Source organism: Planococcus citri, chromosome 4 (assembly GCF_950023065.1).
Source record: "Planococcus citri chromosome 4, ihPlaCitr1.1, whole genome shotgun sequence".
Taxonomy (NCBI): Eukaryota; Metazoa; Arthropoda; class Insecta; order Hemiptera; family Pseudococcidae; genus Planococcus; species Planococcus citri.
Window position 1 is genome coordinate 28,883,533 of NC_088680.1, and position 25,855 is coordinate 28,909,387.

Sequence of the window (25,855 nt, forward strand, 5' to 3'; positions counted from 1 at the left end):
TGAACATATTTCATTGAAAATAACCTAGTACCTATAGAGTGCCTATATACTCGAAGTGATGTTGGAAAATTTTGTGCGAATTGTTGGCTTTTGTTTTGGTGTTGTTGGGAAAATTGATTGTTTTGTATTTGTTGTCATATTTTTGTTTTTATCGTGTAAGTTCAAGAGTGCGTTTTCATTTTTATTGTTGCAGTGTTGCCGTTTTGATTTGCGGATTGAGTATTGGCTAGGTAGATTATTTTGTGAGGTTTGTTTCTAGGAAGGGTGGTTGACATGGTTGATGGTTCATCGCTTATCTTGCGAGTCTATTTATCAGGTTGCATAGCGAAGATTTTGTTTGGTATTTTGTGATATTCAAGTAGGTATAATAAATTGAATTGAATTGAATAGAATTGAATTGAACTGATTGAGTATCAGTTGAACGTTGTATTCATTCTCTTGTAAATAAATAATTAGAATTGATTCTCAAAACAAAAATGATCAATGATTGATTAAATGAAAATGTGCAATTACTTTGGAATAAGAACTTGAGTCGCGTCGTTCGTTCAATGAATAAATGAAAATAAAAGGTATTTTGTATTCATCACGTTTAGAATTTGAACTCGTCAGTGGTTTCAAAAATGCAAATGATTCGATTTTTAAAATTGAACATTCGTTCGATCCTGAAACTGCCATCGATTCAGGATTTTTCAAAAAATTACACCCCATTTTTTCGATGAAATGAAGCAGATTGCTCGTTTTTAATTTTTTGAATATTTCCAATGATGTACATTCTAAAGAGAAAGGTGAGCATGGAAAGAAAGAAACAAATTATCCAAGCATTTCAGAATTTGCCAAATTAATTTTTAGAAAATCTTTCCTCTCAGTGAAGTCTAAACTTGAATGAAAATTTTACGATTCAATGAGATAACATAGGAGCTTCCAAACATCAGAAATATATACGAAAAAAGAGAGTTCAATGTCTCATTTCGACCATAGGCTAAGCAAAATTTGTCAAATATTTCGTCATCAAGTGTTTGAAAATCATGTAAAAAAATTTGATCAAAATTCTGAAATATGAAAGATCCTTCCTTCCTGCCAACTTCTCTCCTATCCTCCTCTTCTTCTTTCTTCTTATCAAGTATGAATCCAATCTCGAAGTACATAAGTACATACAATTGAGGAGTCGGCCTGCAAAGTGACCTAACTGCAAAAAATTGATTTCGAGATAAATGAGAAAAACGTGTCCTAGGAAAATGAAGTCACATTTTCGAAATCTGTTTTCGGGAATCGAAAGGGTAAACCCTCACTCACTTAATCACCTTTTCGTTTCTGAAAAATATGAACACGGGTTCGCTACAGGGTGCAACAAAAATGAAAAATGCTGCAGTTAGGTCACTTTGCAGGCCGCACATACGTTTTTTTTTTGTTTTTTAGTGATATGTACGCAATTTTCTCCGGTTTTTCATCGCGTATGTTATTTTTTATGAAAGCAAAGATTTATTCATTCATTCAAGATTTTTTTATGTACAGGAAGCTGGGTAGCTAAAACTGGAGTTGTGGCTTATTCTCAACTTACGATTTTACCATTTCGAATCACTCTGGAGCCTCCAGTGCGATTTTCGATGTCTCCAAAATTTTTGAATTTCTTCAGAAGGGGTTAAAATTAATTTTGATTTCAACAAACAGTACTCTATGAAACACATTTTCGGAAAATCGTAAAAATAAGGTCACTTTGCAGGCCATGCTTTTAATTTTATCATTTTCAAGGGGGAGGAAAGGGGTGTTACGAGTGAAACTAAATGAAGGTGATATATTCCTTTTGTAGGGCATGTCCTAAACTATCAGATAGCGTTGCTATCTCAAAAATCATTTTTTTGCAGTTAGGTCACTTTGCAGGCCGACTCCTCAATTTTGAAAAACTCAATTTTACTAAAATTTTCAAAAACCTCCTCGTCATCAAGTGTTTGAAAATCACGTGAAAAAAGTTGATAGAAATTCTGAAATATGAAATATCCTTCCTCCCTGTTCTCTACCTCTTCCTTCTCCTCCTCCCCTCCTCCCCTCCTCCCCTCTTTTCTTCTTATTAAATATGAATGTAATCTCGAAGTGCAATTCAAAAAATCAATTTTTTTGGAATCTTCAAAAACCTCCTCTCAAGAAATTTTTGAACATGAAATACGATGATAAGTTGTGGGGGAGGTTGTAATGAGATTGAATATTCCATCCTCCGAAATATGTTTAATGTATTGTAAAAAAGTGACATTTTGAGGCATGTTGAAAAAATAGAAATGGATTAATGTGCATCAGGACCTGCAATTGTGAAAACGAGCAACTGTATATGTTCAAATTTGGAATACGATGCCTACTTACTGGATTGTAGGGGATTCAGTTGTTGAAAAACACCCTGTATGAAGCCAATTAGCGATGTAGAAAATTAAAATGCATTCACTTTTCCTTCTTTTTTTTTACTGAAAATTTAGAATTTAAGTTCAAGTCGAATGTGAAGTCAATTTTTTTGAATTATGTTGATGTATCAATAAAAAGGTCTTGAAAAGTTTCCAATTTTCAAAGGAAACCAATTGAAGATTTTCTGAGTAAGATTAAAAATTTGATTGCTTTGGTGTTGATTATCGTCAGATGAGCGAAGGTGATCATAAAAATATCTACCTAACTACCCATACCTAGTTACCTACCTATCATTGATGGGTAATTGCTCCTATGATGAAATAATTTTCTAATTGTGATCATAACGTTGCATATTTCCGGCTGAATTTTCTTCAAATGGATAAATTTCTCGATTTCCAAGGTTGGTTAATTTCTGTATTGGAAACCTTTGAAGCTAATTTAGTGCATGACGTGAAATAATCTCCACTTTTACACGCTTGGCCAATCACATCTATACCACGATTCAGAAAGTATCAAGTATATAAATCTGCTGTACCTTTTAACTGAGAGATTTCTCATGCTTTTAGGTAAGTAAGTAATTTTTCATCTTACACTCAATAAAAATCTTCATTTTTTTGTCAACTCATCATCTTCATAAAATTGCTTTAAGTTCCAATGTTTGCTTCGAAGAAACTATGGCTCTCAATTTGAGAGCCCCTGGACCAAGAAAATTGACATTAAATCGCCTGCAGATTTTACATTTAGTATTATTAATTTAAAATGTGCTTTCTAATTCAATTTGTTGATAAATAACACCCCAAAAATGACAGAGCAAGAGTAGGGATACAAAATTTTCAACTTTGGGAAACCCCGAATCGGTTTTGCAATCGATTTAAGCAGTTTGATGGCAGTTCCGATGATATTTTCAGCTTATTATGTTTGAATTTTGTTCTAAACGTGATGTAAATTGAATAAAAAGTTGGAAAAAATTTCGCAAAACAAAATAACTACCTATCTATGTAATGTACTCATTACGAAAAAATGATCTTTAAAATGAACATACCCGTGTATTTTAGATTAGCGACCGCATTACTAAGCTGATATTCACGACTCATTTTGTTACGTCACCTTTCGATCAAGCTATAAAACAAGATAAATTTCGCATGAGACACAACAAAATGAAAATAAGGACTACGCGAAGGAGTCGAATAACTATGAGATAAAGTACGAGTATATTCAAACTATGTTAAGAAAAATAAAAAATAGATACATTGAAAATGGCAAAACGAAATTTAAAAATTACACGCGTCTAATTAATCGCTTACTTGACGCAATGAGCCTGAAAAAATTGCAATTAGTGTGGAAGTACGTACGACCTGTGAACTACCGTACTGAAAAGTTGCGTCGAAATGATGGCGAATGCAGTGTATATGGTGGAGAATCACTTTGCGTTTTCGTTTGAACAGGAAAACCGCCCTCGCACTATTGCACGTATATTTCGACGAAGCAAAGCGCTCTCGTATCGCAATTCTGGCAAGTTTTTACTCCGGTAAAGCGCGTTCCCCAGAATTTACAAAACTGCGATTATACGTAACGCCCAGCAGCCCCCTCGTTTTTATCCTTTCGATTTGCCACCCGTTGTCGTTGTCGTTGTCGTCGTGGTCGTCGTCGCCGTGTACTAGTTCACACAGTACCTACACATCGTATATCCAGATACCTAAATTTTGCTGCTTTTGCTTTGCTTGACTTTGCAAACACCAACGCCATCGAGCGTCGTCATAACCCTTCGGGCGTAATAAATGATTTTCGCCTTTGCCATTGTTTCGGCGATTGCTGAAAAATTCGAATTAGGATTGATGATATTTAAATCACGGTACGAAAATTCGACTTTGGCCTCTGTTCTGTTCCGGGCTTTTCTCTCGCCTCGGCCTCGCCCTGTCTGTCTCTATGTCGTCGGACGCCCTTTATCTTTTTATCGTTATATGCGAATTACACCCTTTGTTTGAATAATTACCGTGAGTTTGGAAAGTAGCAAATATTTCAAGAGGTTTGTCCTTGACCATTTTAGAAGTTATGCCACCGCATGTACAGTATATATTTTGCTGCTTTGAACTGTGTCGTCTTTTCCGGGTTAGGAAAAAAATTACCAACGAGGTTTTATCTGCGAGAGGAGTTCTTTTGAGATTATCTGATGCGTGTGATGAGTAAGAGAAATGTTTGTTTGCGAGGAAAATCTGCACAATACGAATGTTTTTGCATGTTATAAATTTGTTCGAGCGTTATGAGAATTTTTTTTAGCCGGATTGTTGTGCCGGAGTGGGCCATTTTGCTGGTTTTTAATTGTCTTTTCTTTCGAAATTTTGCTCATTGATTGATCTCTTGAAGGTGCAAAAATTTATAAATTCTGGATATGAAGTTGACTCTGGTTTTAAAGTTTTACTTTTTGGGTCCCCACTCGTCCTCGATGTTGTTGAATTTTATCAGAAAATAACCTAATTTCCTAGTTTTTTTCGATTTTTCCCAAGCCCGAAAAAAGTTGTGCTGGAAGCTCCCTTCACAAGCTGGAAAAAATTAAAATTATGAAAAAAAGTTATTTTATCCAAAAGCTTTCCATTTCTGCGGAGGAATTCTCACAGGAAAGTCTTGTTTTTTCTTTCTACTCGTATTTTTCAATTAAGCATGAAATTTGTCATGTATTCTTTTTTTTCTTGAAAATAAGAAAATTCTGGCCTAAAGATCTGTAAAATTTCAAGTACGACCCCCCCCCCCCCCCATCAACTCAAAAATTTAAAGGTATGAAGAAATATTTTAGAAAGTCTTGCTTTTGTGCTGTTTTTTCATAATATTGTCTATTTTCATGCTAGCGGTACAGGGGAAAATTCAAGGAAGAACTACAAGAGGGAGGAAACGATCGGAGATGTTAACAACAAACTCACCGGCCAACTCTCCCTGTAAGACCCTGAAAGAAACTATCAGAAACCGGCTGATATAGATGGAAGTATACGCTATCTCCTGTAAAGGAGCGCGACTACGACGACGACGTCTTTCCACTATCACCCCTTATTTTTGTTTTTCAAAAATTTTGACTTTTTGAAATTCTTTTTTGAGTGATGCAGAATATTTTTGAAAAAAATTCCTTAGTTTTATATTTTTTACACTAAATTAATTATGTATCTATTCTCCTCTTTTTTTGAATTCTGATTTTTTTCAACATTTTTTATTAGATGGTGTAAAATAAATTGAAAAAAAAAAAAACAATCTGAAATAAACAAGTTACAAAATTTTCCATTCATTCTAAACTTTCTTCAGAAATTTTGATTTTTTTCGATTTTTGCTTGGGTGATACGTACTTAAGTATTGATAAATTGAGGGAGGAATATCTAAGAGTTTTAGAATCCTGAAGTAAAAAAAAATCCAAATATTTTTTGCAATCACGAAAATAGTAGTTCAAAAATGCTTAAACTCCACTTCCTCCAAAAAAAAAATTGAACACGTGAAAAAATGTTATGCTCAAGTCTTGCTTTTGCCCTGTTTTTTATGTTGTCCTGCTTCATAGACAATCACTCTAAATACATACCTTTAATTCCTTTTTCACCAAAAAATTCTTCCTTGTCTCCCATGCTATTTTGATCCCTTTGTATGCAGCTTCTCAAAGTTGAAAAAAATCAGAAAAAATCAAAAATAATGGAATGAAATTAATGTTTTGAAAATTTTTCATTTCTTTCCAGAATCTATCTGAAATTACACCACACCTCTTTAATGTTGTAGTTTTCTTGTGGGCATGAAGTAGGATGGGTCGTTTTAAAACTTTTTCCGAATTTTGATAGAACCTAGCAAAAGCTTTTGGTGAAATGACCTGAATAAGACGTTGGGCAAATTTCAAATCCCCCCCCCTCCATCTTGAAGAGACGATTACAAAACTATCATTATTTTAAAGAAAAAAACAAATGTTTTAAGAACTCCTAAACTGAAAAAAATTTGAGCGATTGAAAATTTTTTTAATTTTGAAAACTTTGATCTCGAGTGGAGGAGAGGAGGGGAGGGAGGTCAAACGCTGACCAAACAATTTGCAATTTTTCCTGTGTCTTATTCAGGTAATTTGGCCATAATTTTTTGCCAAGCTCCATTAAAATTATTCGAAAATGTCGAGAAACGACCCACCAACGTATGGAGCCCTCTAAGTTCAAAAAGTCAAGGAAACTAAACACTTACAAATTTAAATTTTCTGTTTTTTTAGTTTTCCAACTTTGGGGGCTCAATATACAAGGAGGCTTATGTTGTTTGAAGAAACCTGAGGGAGAGTTTTCCTCGATTTCAAAAAATATTCACCATGACTTCAATTTTTCCTCTTTTTTTTCAATTTTAGGAGACTTCTTGGAGAGGTACAAATTAGAGAACTGAATTAATGTCTTAGACTTGGTATTATGTACCTATTAAGTGCATTTTTGAAAAAATTATCCACACGGAATTTTATTGTGAAAAAAAATACTTCTGCAATTTTTTTCGTGCTATCAACTTTTTGAAAAGCTTGAAAATTCAAAATCTTTCATCGTTTGCGTGATTGTCGAAATATATGGCCAACATTCGATGTAAAAATTATGACGGATCTCTGAAAAAAAAACAATTTTTGAAAGTGTGTACAAAATAGGGTGGATTTTGACCAAATTCAGTAGAGACCTTAGTTTTGAGTCGAATGTTATTTAAGAAAAATTTCATCTCCCAAGATGCTCCTGAAGGAGGGATTGGGCTCTCAAAGAGGAGGTATTTTTTTTTTAAATCTTGGTTTTTTCGCTCTAGCCCCTACTCAACCTGTTTCGGGAAAAATAGCCCAGTCCCAAATGAATGTATGTGAGACCCTCCGTCGATCTGTGCGATTTCCTTAAAAATTCAACACCAATTTTGGGGTTCTAGAGCGCTTGAAAAATTATTTTTCCTCAAATATTTTGCATTAGTTATGCCAGAATATTGAAAGATATACTTAATTCACGAAACTAGGGAATATTTTGGAACACAGTGGTGCAATTTAAAAAAAAATCAAAGAAATTTCATAAATGTTGGTCATTTTTCGACTTTTTGAAACGCAAAAAAATTTTTAGTGAGTAACCTTCAACTCAATAAAATTAAGGTCTTTGCTGAATTTGGTCAAAATTCAATGACTTTTTTTTCGCGATCCACCCTACTGTACAGTACTGAATCCCACATGTGAAAATCAGAATTAAGAAATCTCCACTTAGATAGGTATAAAATGTGTAGGGTAGGTGTATCTACCTGTGTATTTTTGCTAAAAATTATTCAAAATGTCTTCAACAGGCTTCAACCAAGTTTGAAATTTCTGGCATGATTTCCTCATTAAGACCAAAAGCCCTTCGTACTGAAGCTAAATTATTTATTATTCCACCAAAGTGACATAAATTTACAAATTTTTGAAACAGCTACCTACGCGAGTAGGTATATACTCGTACCTGTTACCTATCTACCTACTCAACAGCGACACATCGTTAATTAGAAGATTAAACCCATAAATGACAATAATTTTGCGCTCTGTTCGTCATTAGTATTATTTTATATCACCTAGTTTTGCGCCTGGTTCTCTCGTCGTCTGTATGGTAATTAATTATTCGTGGTTTTTCAATTTTCAGTGGAAACTTTCGGTCGCAGATGTTGGAACACGGCTGTGGTCGCATTTACACGCCATGACGTCGATTTTGCAAGCTCGGTAAGTAATTTTATCGTGTTTTAGACAAATATCGTAATAACAACACCATTGTAGATATTTTCGTATTTACGAGAAAATAATTGACAGTTTATGAGAAAAATTTGCTCGTGTTCGAATTACTTACTTAATGGTTTTATTACGAGTTTGTTGTTGTTCGTTGTGAAGCTGAATGACGGTGTGATGGAAATTTCATTTGTCAAATTGGGTATTGCGAATTTTCAACCGAGTGGATAGTTTTGTGTGAGGTTGTGGTTGTGTGGGTTTGTGGATTTGAAACGAATAAGAGTTGCTTGAAAAGAAAACACGTTCTTGTTTGAAGAGGAGAGAAGGAAACATTCAACGTCAATCCCATTTTTAAGACTTTAGAAATTGAAAATTTTCATCCAAAAATATTATTGTGATTTTTTGCTCCTGCCCATGTCTTTTTTTCATGATTTATTTTGCAAATATTTTCTTGACATTTTTGATTCTCGTTTAAAAGAAATATTTTTTGAAAAAAAACTGGTCCCCCTTTTTTTTGAAAATTGATCTATCTATAGACTGCAATTTTTTTGAGTATCCTTTTAATCGACTTAGTTTGTCAGTTTCCATGGATTATTTTCACACTTTGCCAAGTTAATCGAGCCAAATTAGGACACCCTGTTCCGCTAAAATGAGACCAATTACCATACTAATTATACAAACGTATAATCTTCTGCCGGGAACATGGTTAAACCGTCAAGTATCAACTATAAAGATCCTATCTACCGAACATACTGATGTTGGTGCTCCTTACGTGAGATTTTTTCAAAGCACCTCATTTTAATATAATTTTCCATTATGCTTACAATATGTGCCTACCTACGTACCTACCTACTACAATAGCACGTCGAATATCATACAAAATCCAGTGGGTGTGTCTCGATTTGATATTTTGACTTTTTGCAAAGGTCTTTGCGAAGCGAGGCAGCGAGATGCCGGTAGCGATGGCGGCAGCAACGGCAACGACGACGTAGTAGAAAATTCTACATAAATTCTTTAAGGTCTTTCTGAGATACTTTTATGGCTCGATCGATTTTCTTTGGTATGCGTATTCTTTTTCTTCGCGACTGCCTTTGCTTGCCGCCACCAAAGCGCCATAAATAAGTGAAAAAATTTCTTACTTCGTTGAAAATCGCGTCTATTTTGCTATACGTAATTTAACGTACTACGTATTATAAGTGTCGGATAATTTTATGCCTGAAATGAGTTCGTGATTGAAGTGACTTTTTCATCTTATATGCTATCTAATGGTACTGGTAGTTTGAGAGATTCAACAACATTCGCGTACGCATTACGATACGATGTAGTACGTCACGTACACGACGTACAACGTAGTCGAAAAAATACGCCGAGTCTTTTTTCTTTCCTTTTTTTTTTACGCGTCGCTAACTTGATGTTTTTCTAAATGTTTACTTTATTGTTCGAAGCTCGAATTATTCTGCTAAAAGGCCCGTATTCCTGGTTATAAGTTAGGTTGTTTCTTTTTGACGTTCCTATGGTCTTTCTTCCATAAGCGTTTATGCCTTTTCCTCATTTCAATCTGACAGCTGTCTGATGAATATTTTGAAAGATGGTTTGCCTGCCAACTGCTGATTAGACTGGTGTTTTTGCAGCGAAGGGGGAATATTTGCAGTAAATCTTCCTGCTTCGCGTATTCTGGTGGTTGCTTTCGAAGTGATTAATTGATTATCATTTTAATATTACCAGTAATCTTGAAATGATTGGGTCTTCCTGCTTGGTTTAGTGTTTTAATATTTACTGGATTATTCGAGTTATATGTACATTGATAATATAGTTGGACAGATTGACTCCACTTCAACCTAATGTGATTTTTTGATTGAATTTTTCTCCGCAATTAGGCTAACTATTGCTATTTTCCATTCACTCCTGAAAATTTCAAAAAAATCCTTGATAAGAATGCGGTTTGATTTTTAAAAATCCATTACCTACCTGATTTACCAACTTATTTAGCAAAGACCATTTGCAGTTTTAGGCTTCAGTTTCTTGAAAAAAGTTTTGTTCTTCTGAAAAAAAATTGTGGAGGACTGGAACTTTTCCAATCAAAATTTAAGTAAATCGAAAAATGATTTTTCGATTTTTGACAAAATTTTGAAAATTAATGACTATTTTTCAACGAGGTAGTTTCCGGCGAACTTGAAAATTATCTATTCCTTATTTAATATACCTACTGACCTCCCAAATTCAAATTTCATTATTTTGGGTCAATTTATAAACTTTTACAGTGAAAATTTCCATTCTCTCAAATGAGTTTTCGAAAATCGATGTAAAATATGAAAATGGATTTTTTTTCAATAAAAAAACTAGTGGCTGGTAAGTTAGGCACTTTTTCCAGTGTTTTTCGAATTTTGGTGCAGTGATTAATTTTTACCGACTTTGCCGTGAAACGGAAAGTCAAGGTATTGTATTTGTCATGATGGTTGAGGATTTGGGTGGGGGTGGGTTTTCTTGACGAATTGAAGTGTGCTGATCACGATCAGACATATGGCGCAAAACGAGATAAGTTTATATATGTTGTGTACCAAGTCCGGAATTGTACAATTCGGGGTTGGTACAGCCAATTTTGTACCATCTCCGAAGTGTCCGGACCAAGCGTGAATATTACTTTTTCATCGGACTTGGTTTGTACCATGCCCGGAGGGTCCGGACAAAGTGTTCCACTTGGTACAATTGTGTTGTGCAAAGTCCGAAATATACTTTTATAATGAATGAATTCGAATTTTACCTCCCTTTATACCACAAATATTGAACGAAATGAAAGGAAATTTAAAGATGACTCTAAAATACACAATCAGCAACATTTTCATGTGCTGAAATTCATTTGTTGATTTTTGGGGATTTTTAAAGATTCAAATATTGCTATGCTCACTTCTCAAGAAAAAAAATAGAAAGATCAAAGTTAGGTACCTAACTAAAATGCTGAAATTTGGTTTTTACTTTCTATTTTCAACTTCTCGATTCATGAACTTCTCGTACCTTACTCATTTGAAAACTATGCACTAAAACTTAGATTCCAAATTCATTTTTTAATGGATTTTTCAAAGTCAAAATTTTATCAAATTGTCGTGAAAGGCTGAAATTTGGTTTGAACAATATTATCAACTAGCAACCCGTTAACAACGCGCATAAATGCGCTACGTTTGAACGGATTCAATGTTAGAATGGGGGAAGATACATAGAATTGGAAGGAACGATGTAAGAATATGGAGATGGTTAGTGACGGTATAGTTGTATCACAGCTTTTGGTTCATTCAATTTAATGATGAATGATTCAGGGCTCACCACGTAAAGGTAGCTGTGTTTCGAGCCCCAGAATTTCCTGTTTGCATCAGATTTAGTTGTAGTAGGATTTCCTGAGAAAGGAAGATTAGGTGTTGATTTTATTCAAGAATTATTTTAATCATACCTACCTTATTTTTCATCTCCCCTCCCCCACCAAAAAAAAGTTCCATGTTGAATGAAACTACAATCAATCGATTTCAAAGGTTGAAAATGTGTACCAACGTCAGCTTTTTATGATTGAGATTGAAAATACATATAATTATTGATAAATTTCAAACTTTAACCATACCCTCCTTATTTTTCACTCCCCCCCCCCCAAAAAAAAGAAAGTTCATGTCGAATGAAAATAAAATCGATCGATTTCAAAGGTAGAAAATCCTTATTTTTCATCCCAATCAAAAGAAAGTTCTAAACTACAATTTGTAAATTACATACTTTTTAGAATTACTTTAATCATACCTACGTCAGCTTTTTACGATGAGATTGAAAATACATATAATTGATCAATTTCGAACTCTAACCATACCCTCCTTATTTTTCACCCCCCCCCCCCCAAAAAGTTCCATATCGAATTCAGAGGTTGGAAATCCTTATTTTTGATTTGATCCACCCCCCCCCCCCTCCCTCCAAAGAAAGTTCCAAACTACAATTGTAAATTACATATTTTTTAGAATTACATACTTTAATCATTACCTTACTCGTATTTTTCACTCTTCTCTCCCACCAAAGAAAAGTTCCATTTGGAATGAAACTACAATTGACTGATTTCAAAGGTTGAGAAAGAGTGTACAACGTCAGCTTTACACGATGGAGATTGAAACTACATACAATCGATTGATTTCAAAGGTTACCTTATTTTTCACCACCACCACCTCCCCCCCCCCCCCCCAACACACACAAAAGAAAAGTTCCATGTCGAATAAAACTGCAATCAATCGATTTCAAAGGTTGAAAAAGTGTACCAACGTCAGCTTTTTAAGCTTTTCACGATGGTGATTGAAACTACATAAAATCGATTGATTTAAAAGGTTGAAGAGGTGTAGGTACAAATGTTTAGGCTCAAAGCTTCCTTCAAAACTTGAACGAAAATCAATTATTGAGCTTTTTGACGAATGTTGAGCTTTTTTGAGCTTTACAGCACAATTATTTTTGTTAACTTTTTTCTTTAACATTCCATTTCTTGTGATGCTCTTTCAAGATAATATACCTACTTCTTTGTGTACATGTCGAATGCGCTGTATACTTATAGGTTAAAATCAATTATTGAGCTTTTTTGAGCTTATGGCGCAACTTTTTTGTAAACTTTTTTCTTCGACATTTGACTTCTTTCGGTGCTCTTCCAAGGTATAATATGCGTACTTCACTGTATATGTCAAATGCGCTATGTATAGGCAAAATCAATTATTGAGCTTTTTTGAGCCTTTACAGTGCAACTTTTAGAACTTTTAATAAAAACCTGCACATCTACGATTCAAAAGCAATTTTTTGAGAGGTCACTGAGCAAAATCGGTTCAGCCATTGCTGAGATTTCAGAGTCAAAAGAATTTAGTCATGACGAATATTGAGATTTTTTGAGCTTTAAAGCTCAACTATTTCTGTCAAGTTTTTTGTTCAACATTCCACTTCTTTTGATGCTCTTTTAAGGTATAATATACGTACTTCTCTGTATACATCAAATGCGCTAGGTATAGGCAAAAATCAATTGTTGAGATTTTTAGAGCTTTATGGCGCAACTTTTTTGTAAACTTTTTCTTAGACATTTGACTTCTTTTGGTGCTCTTTCAAGGTACAATATATGTACCTCTCTGTATATGTCAAATGCGCTATGTATAGACAAAAATCAATCAAAAATCAATTATTGAGCTTTTTTGAGCTTTGTGGCGCAACTTATTTGTAAACTTTTTGCTTCAACATTTGACTTGTTTTGGTGCTCTTTCAAGGTATACATACGTACTTCTCTGTATACATCAAATGCGCTACATATAGGCAAAAATCAATTATTGAGCTTTTTTGAGCTTTATGGTGCAACTTTTAGAACTTTTGATAAAAACCTGCAAAGTTATTTGTTGAGAGGTCACTGAGCAAAATCGGTTTAGTCGTTGTTAAGATCTCGTAGTCAAAAGAATTTGGTCTTACTATAAGCTTTTTGATGAATATTGAGCTTTTTTGAGCTTTACACTACAACTATTTTTGTTGACTTTTTTCTTCAGCATCATTTAGTTAAATTTTTTTGTAAAAATTACCCATATTTTTTTTTGTGTAATTTAGAGGCAATTCAAATTCTTAACATATTTTATAAGATTTAATTCTTAAAAGAATTACCTTGACATGAATAATTTTTAACTTTTTACTTATAATTTAAAAATTACTTCAAAATGAGTAATTAAACTAATTTTTGTACAATTGAAACATGAAATTTTTATTATCATGATTTAGTAAAAATTATTAAAACAAAATGATTTTTACTATTGGTAGGTACCTATAGCAAAATTTATTAACATGATAATTTTTACTAAATGATTACAGTAAAAATTATTAAATGGGATCTGGTACTTAATTGTGCTAAATACCAGTATTTAGTTAAATTTTTTTGTAAAAATTACCCATATTTTTTTTTGTGTAATTTAGAGGCAATTCAAATTCTTAACATATTTTATAAGATTTAATTCTTAATTTAGAATAAAAAGCAAGTTCTGAAAATTGGTTTGAAAATTTATAAATTTGAAGACAATGGAAATTCTAAAAAAAATAGTATGAAAATTTGTATTTAGAGACGCTGAGAATTCCAAAAATTGATTAAAAGTTCTGTAAGTTGCAGATAATGTGAACTTGAAAATTATATAAAATAAGTATTGTAATATTTATGAACAAGATGAGAATTCTGAAAAATTGGAGGCAATGTAAATTCCAAAAATTGAGTAAACGTTTTACAATTTGTGAACAATATGAACTTGAAAATTGAATTTGAAATTTTTTAATTTAAAGACAATAAGAATTCTGAAAAATTATTCAAAATTTGACTATTTAGAGGCAATGTGAATTCTAAAAATTGATTGCAAATTTCCTAACTCAGCAGCAATGCAAAATTCTGAAAATTTATTGAAAACTTTATGAAATTGTAGCGATGGGGAATTCGGGAAATCGATTTGAAATTTTGTAACTTTTAAAACAATGCAAACTATGAAAAACAACTAGAAATTTCTTAATTTAGAAGCAATACAAGCTTATAAATTATTCTGAAATACCTATTGTAATTTGGAAAATATGAAAACACTGAAAAACAATTATTATTTTGAAGCAGTGAGAGTTTCAAAAATTCTCATCACTGTGACATGGTTGATTCACTTATGCACTACCTAGATGTAATAACGGTTATAGCTGTAGAAAAGGCAGCTAGCTACGCACACTTTGCAGCTAAGCTTTGCTTAGCTGTCTAGTTTTTTCTTGAGAATAGAGCATAGCAATATTTGAATCTTTGAAAATCCCCAAAAATCAACAAATGAATTCAGCACCTGAAAATGTTGGTGATGGTGTATTTTAGAGTCGTCTTTAAATTTCCTTTTACATATTTCGTTCAATATTTGTGGTATAAAGGGATGTAAAATTCGAATTCATTCATTATAAAAGTATATTTCGGACTTTGCACAACACAATTGTACTAAGTCGAACACTTTGTCCGGACCCTCCGGGCATGGTACAAACCAAGTCCGATGAAAAATTAATATTCACGCTTGGTCCGGACACTTCGGAGATGGTACAAAATTGGCTGTACCAACCCCGAATTGTACAATTCCGGACTTGGTACACAACATATATGTATACATGTAAAAACCATACATTACGAGATCCGTTTTATATAAAATCCGACATTGCGAGATCTTGAGATCCTTTTGCCGGATCTCGCAAGTCTTCTCATATGCCACGGTACTCGTGAGATCCGGAGGACCCTATACACACATTTTCAGCCGGATCTCGTTTTACCTACGATTTATATACTTATAATATACAATTTTTGAAAATAGATAAACGACTCATCTTCCAAATCAGGTTTAGGCCGTTGGTGGATCTTGGTTTATGCGGATCGCGAAATTGATGGAGGCAATGCATAGAAAGGCACTGTTTACACACTGGAACATGCGTTCAAACGAAGTTGTAGGGTTATTATTTGAGTTTTTAGCATTTTTCGAAATTTTTTGGGCTTATAGTACATTGCGAGATCCGACATATACACAGGCATTGCGATATCCGACCCAAAAAATTGCAAAAAATGCTAAAAACTCAAATAATAACCCTACAACTTCGTTCGAACGCATGTTCCAGTGTGTAAACAGTGCCTTTCTATGCATTGCCGCCATCAATTTCACGATCCGCATAAACTAAGATCCACCAACGGCCTAAACCTGATTTGGGGGTGGATCTCGCAAGATGCGTCGTTTATCTATTTTCAAAAATTGTATATAAGTACTATGAATAGTAGGTAAAACGAGATCCGGCTGAAAATGTGTGTACAGGGTCCCCCGGATCTCACGAGTACCGTGGCATATGAGAAAACTTGCAAGATCCGGAAAAAGGATCTCAGGATCTCGCAATGTCGGATTTTATATAAAACGGATCTTGTAATGTATGGTTTTTACATGTATACCCGCCCGGGGAAAAAAGTTCAAACTTGGCCATACATGATCATTGATCATGTATGACGACTTCATACATGATCATACTAAAAAATTGTCCCCCACATGCTCATGTATGGATCATTTGTATGAAATTGCATGTTTTATATCATACATTTTATTCTATAATCTAAAAAAGTGTCTATAATCTGGAAAAATGTCTGAAATTCATTTATCCACATTTGTCTTGCATTCTTAGCACATCTTATGTACTTATACCATTCAGCAAATCATCCCATATATTTTATACTGACAATATTTTTATTATAAAAATTCATACATTCTCGAATTTTAAGTATGATCATACATGTTCATGTTAAAAAAAATCCCCGCATTTACACATGATCATGTATGGTGGATGAACTCGAGCATACATGATCATACATAAACCGAAGTTTCCATACATGCTCATGTTACAAAATTGTCCCCCACATGATCATACATGTCATATATGATCATGTATGATCAAGTATGATTTAGTGTAACCATGATCATGTGTAAATGCGGGGATTTTTTTTTAACATGAACATGTATGATCATACTTTAAATTCGAGAATGTATGAATTTTTATAATAACTAGGGGGCTCCGCCCCCTGGCCGCTTCGCGGTCCAACCCCCGACTCGTTCCTCGGGCTGCGCCCTCGGAACTTCGCTTGGGGGGCTCCGCCCCCCAAACCCCTCTCATGGCCCGTCAACCATTCCTATCTGCGTGATAGAAGAAAACTTCTGGAAAAAATTGATATTTCATATTTTTTGGTACTTGAGCTTTAAAATCTTGTTTTCTATTGCACTGATAACTTTCTAACTTACTCTATCTTGTACAGAACTTAACCTCGTCTTCCATACCCCAAACACGTATGTCCTTATTCAACATTTCGAGTAAATTTGTAGGTAGATATGTAGGTACTTATTTTAAATACGAAAAGCAATTTTTTCCAAGAGTTTTACAAATTTTAGTTTTTATAACTTTTTTTCTATCGCATGGATAACTTTTTAAGCTACTCCATCTCGTAGAGAATTTTATGTAGATTATTTTCCTTACCTCAAACATCCTATGTTCTCACTCAAAATTTCGTTTAAATTGTATTTTTTTTAAATAACACGTTTCTCAGCCCCATTTCAACAGATTTTGAAAATTTTTCAGTACGTTATGTATATCTTTATAAGGTTTTCCCACAAAAATTTTCAACCCCTCCCCTCTTTATTTAACCCTCAAGATGGCGTTTTTTTCATTTTTTATGCATACTTATCAAGAATCAAGATTGCGAGGTACAGTTTTAGAAACACGTTTTTTGGATGTAATTTTGACCCCCAAACGTCATGTACTTTTTTCGACATTTTTTCAATGGTGCGGCGTGCTGAAAAGTTGGAAAAATGTGTCTTAGGGGGGGGGGGTGAAATGGGAATTTTGGCAAATATAAATATCAATGAGTAGGGTGTCGTTTTCTTATGATTCGGTATCGCTGTGCACGAATATGACGTCAGATTTTGTTTTACACTCACACAGCCCCTCCGGAGCCCTAAGCCCCCCTCAATTTTTAATATTTTTAAAAATAAACTTACTTTGATGATTTTAGTCTCGTTTTCTTATGATTCGATACCGCTGAGCACGAAAATGACGTCAGATTTTCTGCTACACTCACATAGTCCCTGGGAAGCCATCAGCCTTAGTGATGTTATGAGCATATGCTCACCGAGCAAATTCGCGAAATATGCGTGAAGAAAAAAGCATGTGACATATCAAAATATACGCCAGAGGTCGCTATTAATGAATAAACTGATAAAAACGCTATCAGCTCAACTCACCTCCTCAAAGTCAGAAAATGAAATGATTTGAGCTGTTTTTAATTTTATTCCATAACAATTTCTCGGTAAAGACTGAAAAGTGATGAATTTTGGTTTCATTTGATTCCCAACGTTTAAAATATTTGAAAAAGTTGTCCTTCACTCCAGAAAGTTCTGCTGTTTTCCTCTTTTTTACATGACATCCTGTTTGTTTGACACTTTGTAGTCTACTAACTTCTTCTATTTTTTTAATCATGAAACAAAATTTGAGACACTCCCTTCTGAAAAATATTGAAGTACCTATTTTTAAGAGGAAATGATTTGTTTTTTCATATTTTAAATAACAATTTTTGTACTTCCCATTTATTCTTTTTTTTCTTCTTATCATTTTTTTTAAAATATGAATTTCTAAAAATTTTCTGTCAAGTGATGATGAAATCAAAGTAAGTTTATTTTTCAAATATTAAAAATTGAGGGGGGCTTAGGGCTCCGGAGGGACTGTGTGAGTGTAAAACAAAATCTGACGTCATATTCGTGCCCAGCTGTACCGAATCATAAGAAAACGACACCCTACTCATTGATATTTATATTTGCCAAAATTCCCATTTCACCCCCCCCCCCCCCTAAGACACATTTTTCCAACTTTTCAGCACGCCGCACCATTGAAAAAATGTCGAAAAAGGTACATGACGTTTGGGGGTCAAAATTACATCCAAATAACGCGTTTCTAAAACTGTACCTCGCAATCTTGATTCTTGATATGCATAAAAAATGAAAAAAACTCCATCTTGAGGGTTAAATAATGAGGGGAGGGGGATTGAAAATTTTTGTGGGAAAACCTTATAAAGATATACATAACGTACTGAAAAATTTTCAAAATCTGTTGAAATGGGGCTGAGAAACGTGTTATTGAAGTTTCAGAAAAGTGGGGTTCCCCAAAAAAGGGGAAGGGGTGTGTATCTGAAACTTTCCACGCGGAAGTTTCTCAATGGTACCTTACCTACCTTCCATGCTAATATCAACTCGAACGTTTTTGGGGACCATTTCACCCCTCTTAGGCGCCTATAGTATAGCCTTTATGTATTTTTCAGAAAACCCCCCTCATTTAAATGGGTGCCATGTGACCGTAAAGAAGCGTAGTTTTTTTCTTTCAACAACTAAAGCAAAATATGTAAGATGAAATTAAGGGAACCGTTTGTTTCGCCGCGGACGTTTCGCCGCAGACGTTTCGCCGCAGATCGTTTTGCCGCCGCCGAAAAAAGGTCAGTTTTGAAAAAGCGTTCGTTTCGCCGCCGTGGTGATACACTAATACACATCTGTTCATACATACATTTTTTTTCTTTATTATTAACAAATTTATTAGGCACTGCCGATAGGCATTCGCCTACACATTTAACAATGAACTTAATTTTAAAAGTCGATCGAATTTCTTCCAATTTTTTCAAAGTCTTGCATACTTACTTAATGCCAGAAAGTCAGCTACCTATATTTTTTCCAAGTTTTCGAAAGTCAGCAGAGACATTCCGAGCGAGAGGGAGTGTGGGGAGTATCTCATTCTCCGAACAGAAAAATTTAGGAGAAAAGTTGGCAATTTTTGAGTCTTTTCACTGACAGGCGAACGACTGAATTCGTTTTACATTCTGTCAATGTATCTACACTCTCTCTCGCTCGGAATGTCTCTGCTGACTTTCGAAAACTTGGAAAAAATATAGGTAGCTGACTTTCTGGCATTAAGTAAGTATGTAAGACTTTTAAAAAATTGGAAGAAATTCGATCGACTTTTAGAAATTTGGAAAACATACTCGTATGTACATATATTGTGGTCCTGATATTATGTAAAACATTTTTAAAAACCAAACACCATTACATCTTGAGGCGATTGCCCATAATCTCTACTCGTAAATGCCATATTATGTTATCTGAATGTGAATAGTTTTCTAATTTCGTTCCTACTTCTTATTTTATCAAATATAATTTCGTTTTTTTATCATTACGTAATCTTTCACCACCATGGCGGCGAAACGAACGCTTTTTTAAAACTGACCTTTTTTTGGGGGTTTTCGGCGGCGGCGAAACGATCTGCGGCGAAACGTCTGCGGCGAAACGTCCGCGGCGAAACAATAGGTACCCTGAAATTAAATATATAGCATTGCGAAGTAAAGTTCTGTACAAAGTAGGGTGGGTTTAAATGCCATCTGCGTGATAGAAGAAAACTTCTGGAAAAAATTTATATTTCATATTTTTTTGTACTTGAGCTTTAAAATCTTGTTTTCTATTGCACTTTCAAACATACCTAATTTTGTAGAGAATTTTACTTTCCTTACATTTTTTTTTTCTTCCTTTATAAAAACAAAAAAAATCAGTGCATTACGTTGTGACGTCAGCTCTAACAGCAGCTAACATGCTTGAATGTAAGGCTCACCACTACAAACACAGTACGTTAATACAATACACGTCACGTTGCAATTCCACCACTCGGACATTTTCCGTGTATTTCGACTCTCACTACCACAAACATACAGCGTCTTGTAAACGTCTTGTAAACGCCTTACTAACACATCTCCGACTTCCGAGTCGTTCGCTCTCGTCCAGAAGTTGTTTGACGGGTTTTGATTTTTTAATATAGAGAGAAAATATTGTCAGTATAAAATATATGGGATGATTTGCTGAATGGTATAAGTACATAAGATGTGCTAAGAATGCAAGACAAATGTGGATAAATGAATTTCAGACATTTTTCCAGATTATAGACACTTTTCCAGATTATAGAATAAAATGTATGATATAAAACATGCAATTTCATACAAGTGATCCATACATGAGCATGTGGGGGACAATTTTTTAGTACGATCGTGTATGAAGTCGCCATGCATGATCGAAATTGATCATGTATGATGATGTATGTTCGAGCATACATCATCAATTCATCATACATGATCAATTTTGATCAAACACACACCGATGATTCCATACATGCTCATATTACAAAATTGTCCCCCACATGATCATACATGACATGTATGACCAAGTATGATCATGTATGATCAAGTATGATTTAGTGTAACCATGATCATGTGTAAATGCGGGGACATTTTTTAAAAAATGAACATGTATGATCATAGTCTGACTCAAAATGTATGAATTTTTATAGGATATATGAGATGTTTTGTAGTCAACATAGTAAGTTGTAGCCAGAGGCGGATCGAAGTCATGCTATTTGGGGGAAGGGGGGTGTATCATGTCATTTTGCTGACAAAAATCACAATTTCAACATGCTAAATACCAGTGACATATACTGAAATCATTGGGGATGGGGTTATATTTTTATTTATGATGAAAGAAGGAGCAAAACCAGATTTTGGACATGAAAAATCGAAATGTTAGGTAATTTGAAAAAATTGGTTCAAAAAACGACCATTTTGGTATGTTTTTGAACAGTTAGTGGCCCTGTTCAGAAAAAATGAAAAATTCGCACTGTGTTTAAATGGTTTGGGTAGTATGTATGTACGAGTATTTCTAGAATTTTTCTATCAATTTTTGAATTCACATTAATTTTATTGAAGGAATTCAGTCTTTCTAATCTCGACATTTTTCAAATTCAATCATAGATTTTTGTGAAATCTCTACTTAAAAAGTGGCCCAAGGGAAGTGAGGGCAAACGTTTTTGAAAGTTTGCGGTTTCTACAAGCAAAACAGCAGTAATTTTTGATATGAAAAGTTAGTTTTCCACCAATGACATTTTTAAAAGTTTGCAAAAAAAATTGATTTTGTTGGCAAATTGTCAATTTTGCTGACAAATCTCAAAATTTTCAAAATATTTGGGGGGGTGTATACCCCCTAAATCTCCCCTTAAATCCGCACCTGGTTTGTAGTCAACTATAGTAACTAGAAAAATTTTCATAGTCAACAATACTAACTGGGTCATTCCATGCCAAATCGGCCGATTTTTGCAGGAGAGATCTTTGATTTTTTTCAAAATCAGACCATGCTTAGAGTTCATCAAACGATGACAAATGACGCAAACCAAACATTTTTTCGATTTTTTTTGGTGAAGCTGTGGGGCTTCAAAGTTCTCCAAAATGGGCGAAAATGGAAAATTTCAGTTGCAAATTGCTCCGGGTAGTACGTCCTACGTCCTATAGAATTTTGAACTTTTTTTCAAATTGTAGTACTTTCAGATGGTAATCGACAAAGAATGATGTCAAAATCAGTATTGCCACTTTCAAAAACCTAAAAAAATTGATTAAAAAACCTATAATTTAAACATAATCGTGATTTCCTCCAGTAAAAATTCTGAAAAAATCTCAGTTTTAGTCCTTTTCAGGTAGAATAACATATCAAAAAATTACACTGGAATTTTTTTTCATTTTCGAGAAAAAAAATTACAAAGTTTTACACTTATTGCAAAAGTACCATCATGAAACCTAGAAAATGAAAACTTTTGCATTTTTGAGATATTTTACCGATGTGTAGACGAACATTTGAACAAAATTTCTCTCCCCCGCAATTTGTAATGGGAGAAAATAATCACATCCCTGTCGCCTATACTGGGAGAAAACTAACTAATTTCTCCCACATATGGTGACAGAAAGCTGTTGGAAACCAGTCGTCTATACTGGGAGAAAACATTTTTACCAGAAATGTGTCACCTTATACTGGGAGAAAAATATAATTTTTCTTGCGTCTATACTGGGAGAAAAAATCGACCTGAAATACAAGTAATTACCGGGGGAAAAAAGTTCAAACTTGGCCATACATGATCATGTATGGTGGATGAACTCGAGCATACATGATCATACATAAACCGAAGTTTCCATACATGCTCACGTTACAAAATTGTCCCCCACATGATCATACATGTCATATATGATCATGTATGATCAAGTATGATTTAGTGTAACCATGATCATGTGTAAATGCGGGTATTTTTTTAAACATGAACATGTATGATCATACTTAAAATTTGAGAATGTATGAATTTTTATAATAAAAATATTGTCAGTATAAAATATATGGGATGAATTTGCTGAATGGTATAAGTACATAAGATGTGCTAAGAATGCAAGACAAATGTGGATAAATGAATTTCAGACATTTTTCCAGATTATAGACACTTTTCTAGATTATAGAATAAAATGTATGATATAAAACATGCAATTTCATACAAATGATCCATACATGAGCATGTGGGGGACAATTTTTTAGTATGATCATGTATGAAGTCGTCATACATGATCATGTATGGCCAAGTTTGAACTTTTTTCCCCGGGTACCGCGGTTTTATGCCACCTACGTGGGAGAAAATATCACGATATATCCGTCAGCTTATTGATGGGAGAAAAATACTTGGTATTTTTCTTCTTCGATTGTTGTGAATTTTTTCTACTCACTGAAATCACTCGACTTTAATGACCACTCGCCTGTACATCGACCCTACCTGCCTCCCCGCATACCTACCTAGTCAATTTACCTCTCTATTAACAAATATGACGCAACTTCCGGAGACATAATTTCCGTGTATGATGCAATCAACTACGGATATTACGTCATATTCTCGACTTCCTATTCGTTTCTAAACACTTCCGGGGGTAGCGCTTAGCCAATCACGATTCGTGGCGCGCGCACGACTTACCCTCTCTTTTCCCTAAAAAATCATAATTTCTAGAGAAGCGATCCGAGAAACATCTAACTCGTCAGTGTAGTTTCTGGTGTGGTTCCTGTGTCAAGTACGACTTAGAGCTCTACGTGAAGGCAGGATCGGCTCTGCTATATGACGTCATTATTTCACGCTATTTTTGTTATTTTTTTTGCTACTGAAGCTATACTAGCTTCATCTCTTCTTCTAGAAACCTAAAAACTACTTTTTATAAGAGTGATAAAGTGATGAATATTTTTTGCTTTTCCAACAGTGAAATTTTTCAAAGTTTTATTTATTTTACGATTACGAAACGATTTATTGAGCTCTAGCTGCATTTACGTCTGTCTAGCTTTTGAATCGAATGTATTCAGTATAATTAAATTATGCACAGCTCTCTCTCGCAAAGTAATTTAATGGAAATCGAATAAACTTAAAATGTAACAATTCTACTCTGTGTTAGATTTATTTTGTGTAGGAGTTTCAATAATATACTGATGATCGAACTCTTCATGTATGATTGCCACTTCGTTGTTTTGGGAGCTGAAACCTTGTTGTATAAGTTCCATGGCTGCTCTTGAAACGTACGGTAAAGTAGCTGGCTTCTTCTTAGATATTTTTCTAGTTGGAAAGTAAGATTGTTTTTCAATCTTTCCTCTAGAATCCTGGCACTGAATCGGAAAGGGAAATTTATCAGATTTACGTAATATCTCCAACATTTTATTTTGAAGTTTCAGTATTTCTTCGCCTTCATCTGGGGATAGGTTTTTTGTTTTCAATATACCATAAATTACACCATTTTTCAGCATAACTTCATTAGTGATATCAGTACTGCTGCGGCAACTTGTTGATGGTAGATTAATATTATCCGATTCAGTTTCGATGATCTCCATTTCAAGTTCGGCAGTCAAGTCTCCAATCGGATATTTCGTTGCAACTGCATGAATGTGCTTACATATATTGAAGCTAAGCGTGTTATCTTTACACGTACATATGTAAGTATGTACACATATTTCGCAAATATCACATTTCCTTCGGCAGCATGAATTTATCTCCGTTTGTTGTCTAAGAACAACATATTGTTTTACTATCCATGTATTCTCTTGCTCAAGGTGTGGCTGCACATCATCCAAGTAATCCAAACTTTTAGCATGACTAGCTTTGATATTACTGATGTTCTTGTAAGGTGTCTGTTTTGCAATCTTACGAATCCGATTGAACCGTTTGTCTCTTATAATGGAAAGTAATTCGTGCACAGTTCGGTCGATTCTAAAACACTTTTTACCATCCAGATAGTCATATTTGAGTGATCGATGGAGCGCCTCCAGGCTCATATTAGTATTGATCGGAACATTACGTCTATAACATCTCGCCCAACTTCTTCTAATCTTTTCGTAATTTTCACGTAGGTATTTCCCAAATTCGTTTGTATCTGTATCGGCATCTAAATCCGTCAAGAGTTTTTGGAATTCCGTTTCAAATGCTTCTTCGTTGAGTTCTTCGGCGATGCTTTTTAATGACTTCATTACAAGCTTTTTTTTGTCATCACATTTGATTTTTTTTTGATTCAGTACCCAATTTTTGTGGACATGCCATAGACAAAGTAAACGTTTCTTGGGCTCTCCCATTACAATGCGCCATGCATTGTAAAACGCAGCAGCTCCATCGCTCATGAACAAATCTGTTTGTATTACACCAACTTCTTGCTTGATTCGAGAAAAAAAAACTTTGAAGATCGCTTCGTCTTCGCGGTTGGAGATACAAAAGGCGGCAGGAAACCCTTCGCCCCATTCATCAATAGTTAGCAGCGTATATAGTTGGTATTTATATTGGTTCGTGCCGTGAGTACCGTCGATACATATCGTTTGAGCACCTAGTTTTTTTAACATTTTTTTTTGGAATTTACTCATGATTATTAACACGAAATCTTCTTTGTTTAGTTCACTGGATTCCTCCTTTTGGTTTTTGTACATTAGCACCGGATTTTCAGAAAGCTTTTTCATTTCTTCAACCCATAACTCAACACTTGTGCAGTCATCCTGGTGTAATTGTATAGGGCAAGAAATATTAAAACTCTTCTTTATGTTATAGACATCATCTGAGCTGAGTAAATGAAGACGAGTGAAACTACCATCTGCATCATCATTTTTTGATAAGTCATTACGAATATCACCAATAACTTTTTTGGCAGGAACACCAAGTGATAGTTTCCCTATTTAAAGATTCTAAATTAATACCTTTTGAAGATTGAAATTTATAACTATTACAAAATATAAGAAGTGTAGTCACCTGCAATCAATGCACGTGTATCAGAATCCAAACGCATACGTACTACTTCGCATTTGTGACCAACGTGTGTGT

The 25,855-nt window shown here is 34.3% G+C and overlaps 2 protein-coding genes across 2 annotated transcripts in view; both read right to left on the reverse strand.

Moving 5' to 3' along the window:
* Positions 1-3,915, reverse strand: part of Gad1 (glutamate decarboxylase) — a 63,982-nt gene extending 60,067 nt beyond the window's left edge. Inside the window, exons 1-2 of the mRNA XM_065362699.1 lie at positions 3,693-3,915; positions 3,431-3,507 (exon numbers count right to left, since the gene is read on the reverse strand). Of these exons, the coding sequence (XP_065218771.1) occupies positions 3,431-3,482 (52 nt within the window). The 5' untranslated portion in view covers positions 3,483-3,507; positions 3,693-3,915. The remainder of the gene's footprint in view (positions 1-3,430; positions 3,508-3,692) is intronic.
* Positions 3,916-23,943: 20,028 nt separating this feature from the next.
* On the reverse strand, positions 23,944-25,497 carry LOC135845143 (uncharacterized). Its single transcript, XM_065363606.1, has one exon. It carries the CDS (start codon positions 25,495-25,497, stop codon positions 23,944-23,946), a length of 1,554 nt encoding a protein of 517 aa, XP_065219678.1.
* Positions 25,498-25,855: the final 358 nt, after the last annotated feature.

Excerpts from the sequence above, each read along its gene's own strand:
- LOC135845143 (XM_065363606.1), bottom strand. The coding sequence starts at position 25,497 with ATGAAAAAGCTTTCTGAAAATCCGGTGCTAATGTACAAAAACCAAAAG.